The sequence below is a fragment of the Beta vulgaris genome, chromosome 4 (assembly GCF_026745355.1).
Source record: "Beta vulgaris subsp. vulgaris cultivar EL10 chromosome 4, EL10.2, whole genome shotgun sequence".
Lineage (NCBI taxonomy): Eukaryota > Viridiplantae > Streptophyta > Magnoliopsida > Caryophyllales > Amaranthaceae > Beta > Beta vulgaris.
This window is the reverse complement of record NC_079205.1, coordinates 51,243,699-51,250,698: the sequence shown is the minus strand read 5'-3', so window position 1 is coordinate 51,250,698 and position 7,000 is coordinate 51,243,699. Positions and strand designations below refer to the sequence as shown.

Below are 7,000 nucleotides of genomic sequence, written 5' to 3'. Positions count from 1 at the left end.
AATTCCGATGCTAAAAAATAGTGTTCATGCTACTAAAACTAGTGTTCGTGTAACTAAAAATAGTGTTCATGCAACTAACAAATAGTGTTCATGAAATATAAATAGTGTTTTATTCCTCTTTATCTGCTAGATGTTTGCAAATATTTAGCAAAAAGAGGTTTGTCATTCCTCTTACTAGATCTGTGGAAAAACTGCGTAACTCGGTGCGAAAATAATATACTACCCGAAATTTATAAAAGGAAAAAACTTTGTCTACTTAAGCTATGTTTAGTTCACCTGAAATTTTTTGATCTGAATTTATCTGTTCTGATCTAAACTTATTTTTTCTTATATGGTCTGATCTGATTTACAAGATCTTATTTTTTATAAAATTTATTATTACTATTATATTATTACTTTGTAATTCACTATTATGCAATAAAATGAAAATTATGGCTAACGGAAGTTCCTATCGTGATGTTGCTGATCGATTTCAACATTCAATTGCAACAATTGTTGGTTTCTATTTTAAACAAGTATTGAAAGCAATGGTTCATATGTCTACTAAGATCATAAGACCATATCAAGATTTGAATGAAGTGCCTGCACAAATAGTGCAAAACCAACTATATTGGCCATTCTTTAAGGTAACACTTCACACCATCTTATAATTTTACACTGCATTACTTGCATATAATATCTTCTATCTAGAATGGCAATAATGCATTATTTGTTGTCATGCTTTAAGGATTGTGTTGGAGCTCTAGATGAGACTCATATAAATGCACTTGTAAGCGACAATGATGGTAGTAGCATTTCGGGGACGCAAATTAAGGAAACAAAACGTCGAATGTTTTGGCTGCATGTTCGTTTGATAGATTATTCACTTTCGTCAATGTTGGATTTGAAGGGAGTGCTCATGATATCACAGTTTGGAGTCATTGCATAAGTGAACCAAAATTACAATTTCCACATCCCCCTGCAGGTATGAATTAGTAAAAAAGTTTGTTTTACTGCAACTATGATATAAGAAAAAAAATATTTACATTCTCATTTTTTTAACAGGAAAATACTATTTGGTAGATGTTGAATATCCAAATACTATTTGATACTTGAATCCATTTAAAGATAAAAATATAAGATATCATATTCCCCAAATTTCAAAATGGCCCACTCCAGAAGGCATGTTAGAAAACTTTAATTATCGTCACTCATCTCTCCGTACTACAATTGAAAGATGTTTTGGAACCCTTAAAAAGTGATGGAAAATATTGTCAAACATGCCGAATATGGATGTCCTGTATCAATTGGCTATTATGGTTTCTGCATTCACACTCCAAAATTTCATCCAATTATATGAGTTGGATATACCGATTTCAAGGACCGTAAATATTACACCAAGCTAAGTAGAGCAGATTGTGATATATTCAATGACTTGCGCAACAAAAAAAATGGATAGGGTGCAACTTCAAATAACTAGAGAGATTTGAAATTCGGTAGTAAGAGGTATATCGAATCTAAATTTATAATTTGTATCTCGCACTTAGCTTATTTTGAATCTAATCCGAACTTAATATTTTATATATTTCTTATTTTCACAACAAGAATGCGTGTATTTAGCGTCTGCCTTTAGCGTCCGTCTAACAAAGCCGACGGTATACGTCGAAATACCGTCCGATTTCCAATCAGACAGTAAATAGCGTCTGATTTACCGTCCGTCTATATATCAGACGCCACTTAGCGTCCGCTAAAGGACATTAGCGTCCGATTTTGTGGCAGACGTAAATTAGCGTCCGTTAGGCGGACGGTAAAGTCCCTAAGCGGACGCTAATGGCGCGGATATACTAAGAATACTTCGTCCCTTCCTAGAATTTTTCGACCACACACCTTCACCAAATCGCTACAACGAAAAACCTAACCTCCATATTTCGCCGGCGAATCTCTACCTCCTGTCGCCGGACACTCCCACCGCTGCCGGACTCGCGACGCCGCCGCACTCGCTGCTGCTTTCTCTCTCTCTTCACGTGGCGCCGTTGCTTTCTCTCTCTCTCTTCACGTGGCCTACGGCTGAAGCCCATCACCGGCGCCCCGCCGCTGTGCGCGCCGCCGCCACCTTTTCTCTTTCTTCTACAGTGGTTTAAGGTATGGATTTATACTTTAGTTTTGTTGATTTTTGGCTTGAATTTCTTGTTGTTAATTGGGGTTTTGGTATTTTTGATGTATAGTTGTTGTTGTTGATAGTGGTTGTTGTGGTGTGTGATGATTGTTGTTGTTGTTGTTGTTGTTGTTGTTGTTGTTTTTAATTGTATTGTTGTTGTTGTTTAGTAAATTTGTTGTTGTTTTTAATTGTATTGTTGTTGTTGTTTAGTGAATTTGTTGTTGTTTTTAATTGTATTGTTGTTGTTGTTGTTTAGTGAATTTGCTGTTGTTGTTTTTAATTGTATTGTTGTTGTTGTTTTTAATTGTATTGTTGTTGTTGTTTAGTGAATTTGTTGTTGTTGTTGTTAATTGTATTGTTGTTGTTTAGTGAATTTGTTGTTGCTGTTGTTAATTGTATTGTTGTTGTTGTTTAGTGAATTTGTTATTGTTGTTAAGTGAATTTGTTGTTGATAATTGAACATGTTAAGTGTTGTTGTTGTTGATAATTAAATATGTTAAGTGTTGTTGTTGATAATTAAATATGTTAAGTGTTGTTGTTGATAATTGAATATGTTAAGTGTTGTTGATAAAAGAACATGTTTAGTATTGGTGTTGTTCATCAACTTGTCTACTACATATCTTACGTACTTCTATTAACAAGTAGTGAATATAGTGAATTGATATTTTCTAGTTGTATGTAGAGTTTTAAATTATGAAAAGGAAGAAACGTAGCTGGCATGGATGTATAACAGACTTGATGGGCGTTCCCTTAGAACTGAGTTTGTGAAAGGAGTTGATAATTTCATTGAGTTTTGTTTACAACATCCACATTTAAATGACGGTGAGAAGATAAAATGCCATGCATGAGTGTAATAACTTGCGTTACTTGGATGTGGACACGGTCAAAGTACATTTGTACAGTAAGGGTTTTAAACCGAATTACTTTGACTGGTTATGTCATGGTGAACGTGTTCGGGGTCCTCCTCATCTTCGCTCAGTCAAATCCGTATATGGATATGGTTGTGGATGCTTTAGGGAATACTGAAGATCATGCTATGCTTGCCGGTTCAAACTCAGTTGAAGAAGAACGAATGGTGAAGCAAAGAAGTTTTTCGACCTTCTCAAGGCGGCCGAGAATCCCTTGTATGAAGGGAGCAAGATGTCCGTGCTGGAGATGGCTTCTAGAATCATAAGTTTAAAGTGTGAGTATAACCTACCACACAGGTGTGTTGATGGGTTTCTTAGTTTATTGAATGAGGTGATACCCCAGAACAACAACATGGGAAAAACTTTCTACGAGACAAAGAAAGTTCTAAAGGGTTTGGAGCTTGCTCATGAGAGGATACATGCATGTCCTAAAGGTTGTATGTTTTTGGAAGGGCGATGCTCACTTAGATAAGTGTAGTGTATGCGGTAGTGATCGGTACAAGAAAACTTCTAAGGGCAAGCTTATTCCTGCAAAAGTGTTAATCTACTTTCCAATCACACCGAGGTTGCAGAGGTTGTTTGCAACTAAGAACATCTCTCAGAAATGACATGGCATGCCGACAATCCTCGAATGCAAGGTACCTTAGCACATCCAAGTGACAGTGAAGCATGGAAACACTTTGATAGAACCTTTCCCGATTTCGCCTGAGGCTCGAAATGTTAGACTCGGGCTGCACCGACGGATTTTCTCCATATGGTAAGTTCGGAGGGCAATATTCATGCTGGCCAGTTATCCTCACACCATACAATTTGCCTCCATCCATGTGCATGAAGAAACCATTCATGTTTCTTTCTTTGCTCGTTCCGGGCCTAAAAATCCCAAAGCAAACTTGGATGTGTTTATGCAACCTCTAGTTGAAGATTGAAGCAGTTGTGGCATATTGGGGCTATGACCTATGATGTTTCAAGGAAGCAAAATTTCAACCTTCGAGCAGCGCTGCTTTGGACAATTAGTGACTTTCCTGCGTATGGTATGTTGTCCGGATGGTCTACTGCTGGAAAGAAGGCATGCCTTATTGCATGGATAAAAGTAAGGCATTCTGGCTTGAACATGGGGGTAAAGTGACATGGTTCGATTGTCATCGACAATTTCTTCATTCTGACCACCCATTTCGAAAGAATAAGACTGCTTTTTGTAAGAATAGGGTTGAGAATGGCGTAGCTCCTCACATAATGTCTGGAGAGGAACTGTGGCAGTGCGTGAAAGACTTACCTAAAGCAACTGATGGTCCCGAGGCGCTGAACCGATTGAAGAAGGATAAAAAGGTTGGTTGAAACAGAATATTTTGTGGGAGCTTCCATATTGGAAAGATTTGATTATCCGTCACAACTTAGATGTCATGCATGTTGAGAAGAATTTTTTCGACCAACTCATTAACACTGTGATGGATGTGAAGGGTCAAACTTCAGACACCCTTAGTGCAAGAAAGGCATGGCACGTGTTTGCAAACGTCGGGAACTGGAGCTTGTTGATGATGGTGTGGGGAATTTGGCAAGCCTAAAGCACCTTACACACTCGACAAGGCTCAGAAAAAGGTATTTTGTGAGTGGGTACGTTAGTTGAAGTTTCCATATGGCTTTGCATCGAACTTGAGTAGATGTGTGGATCTCAGTTATAAATTGCAAGGATTGAAGAGACATGACTGTCATGTATTCATGGAGAAGTGTTGCCGGTTGGTCTAAAAGAATTGCTTCCTTTGCATGTTTGGAAGGCGATAACCGAAATAAGTCAATTCTTTCGAGACTTGTGTGCGTCCACAATCAAAGTCAGTGAGATGAAGCGCTTAGAGAACAACATCGCTGAGATCTTATGCAAGTTGAAAAAATCTTTCCTCCATCATTTTTTAATTCAATGGAGCACTTGCCGGTTCACTTGCCTTATGAAGCAAAAGTTGGTGGCCCCGTCCAGTATAGGTGGATGTACCCTTTCGAAAGGTAACTGGATTTGTTTTAAGTGTCATATAATACTGAATTCATACATAAAGTGCTAATCCTCACCTTACTGACAGGTTGCTTAACCACTTAAAACGTAAAGTGGGAAACAAAGCACGTGTTGAAGGTTCAATATGCAATGCCTACCTAACTGAGGAGACAGCGAACTTCTGCTCCAACTACTTTCAGCCCGGGGTTGACACAAAATCAAGGGACTTAGGAAGAAATGTCAATCCTGATGTTCAGCACACATGGTCTTGGTGTCCCCGAGTTGTTCAGGGAAGACTGCGGTCGACCGGGAACAGATGGACGTTTGCGATGGTTGCAAGACAAGGAGTACGATCGAGCACATCTTTACGTACTTGCAAACAGTGGCATCTTAAGTGATTATGAAAGGTAATTTGGGAGAAGTTGTAGACCCATTGTGTTAATTCTACTTGTCCTTTGCCTAACGTGTGTGACATTACTTACTCAAGGCGATTCGAGGATTATATTGTCAATTCAAGACCGAACATTGCTAAGGATGATGTGTGGAGCAAATGCGAAGCCGAGTTCCCTAGTTGGTTCAAGACAAATGTGAGTTTCGTACATTATTTGTTATAACCATTGAGATTCCTTCATGAACTAACTTAGTCCCTAAAATCAGGTCCTTGGTGCCATGACAAGTGACGATGTCACTCGAGCTCTTGCTATGGGTCCTTCCAGACAAGTGAGAATGTGGAATCAGTTCTTTGTGAATGGATATAACTTTCATACACAGGAATATGGCAAGAATAAGTCAACTATGAACTATGGTGTATGTGTACAAGCTGCTGATAGAGCTGATTACTTTGGCATTTTGGAGGAGGTTATTGAACTGGTGTACCATGGTAATTTGGTTGTTTATAAGACAATTTTGTTCAAGTGCAATTGGATGGACTCGGACAAGGGTATGAACATTCATGAACAGTACAAACTTGTGGAAGTCAATCACACCAAGAAATACCCAAAATATGATCCGTTTGTATTGTCGTACCAAGTTAGCCAAGTATACTACGCGCCGTATCCCAGTCTTAGGAGGGATAAAGTGCAATGGTGGGCTGTGTTTAAAACGAAGGCAAGGTCCGAAGTTGATGCCCCGGTTGATTTGGATGTTCTCCAGGAGGAAAGAGTTGATACGCTGCAGTTCTTTGTGCTCCGGATGAGATACCAGATTATGATGCTGGTGACGACAACAATAATGATGAGATCATGGAATTTGAGGCGCCGAATGAACAAGGAGAACCAAGTGAATATGAAAGCAGCGACGAGACTGGTGATTTGACTGACGATGATGATGACGAGGATGATTTGTTTGATGACGTTTAGTGTATTTTGTTACCTTATGTAGTTTGCTTTTGTTGTAAGACAATATGTTTGTCATTTTATCGCTAGTGCAGACCTCTATGTGTAAGACATATTATTTATTTCTATTATATGTGTTTTAGTCATTTAATATGTTTTTAATTTGAAGCTTTTTCCAAATTGATTAATTATGTGATTTTCAATATTTTGTACTACGGTTTTATAATTTGTTTATGATTAATTTCATAGTTTATTGATTATAATATGTGATTACTTTCAAGCTTTTGCAGATGTCATCAGGTACCGGATCCGGAGGTGGTCCTCGTGATGGGGTAGTGCAGAGAGGGTGAGCCTCAGCCTGAGCGTGATGGCGAGTTGGAGAGGGACGAGGTAATCATGAGGCTGGGGTAGGTGACAAGAAAAAGGAGTTGGATCCCAATGGACTTTGGTAAGTTATATTATGAGCGTAATACTTTATTACTTTTAATAGATTTTATTGGTGTTGTTCACTTGGTTTTAATTGCTTTTTATCAGGTTTGAAGACAATGGAGTCATTCGCGACATGACTAAATGCTTCAAGCAACATTTCCATCATCCATGGAGGAACTATTCGCAGGTTGATGACGATACAAAAAACCTT

The 7,000-nt window shown here is 38.4% G+C and overlaps 1 protein-coding gene across 1 annotated transcript; it reads left to right on the top strand.

Moving 5' to 3' along the window:
* The first annotated feature begins 5,263 nt into the window (after positions 1 to 5,263).
* LOC130591178 (uncharacterized) lies at positions 5,264 to 6,710 on the top strand. Its single transcript, XM_057394113.1, has 4 exons — positions 5,264 to 5,433; positions 5,514 to 5,613; positions 5,684 to 6,331; positions 6,651 to 6,710. The coding sequence occupies exons 1-4, from the start codon at positions 5,264 to 5,266 to the stop codon at positions 6,708 to 6,710; spliced, it is 978 nt and encodes a 325-aa protein (XP_057250096.1).
* Positions 6,711 to 7,000: the final 290 nt, after the last annotated feature.

What these genes read in the sequence shown, in the direction of transcription:
- LOC130591178 (XM_057394113.1), top strand. Translation starts at nt 5,264, where the DNA reads ATGTCAATCCTGATGTTCAGCACACATGGTCTTGGTGTCCCCGAGTTG. An exon ending in CTAGTTGGTTCAAGACAAAT is followed by an intron (nt 5,614 to 5,683) that starts GTGAGTTTCGTA and finishes CCCTAAAATCAG; the next exon opens with GTCCTTGGTGCCATGACAAG. An exon ending in TGAAAGCAGCGACGAGACTG is followed by an intron (nt 6,332 to 6,650) that starts GTGATTTGACTG and finishes AAGCTTTTGCAG; the next exon opens with ATGTCATCAGGTACCGGATC.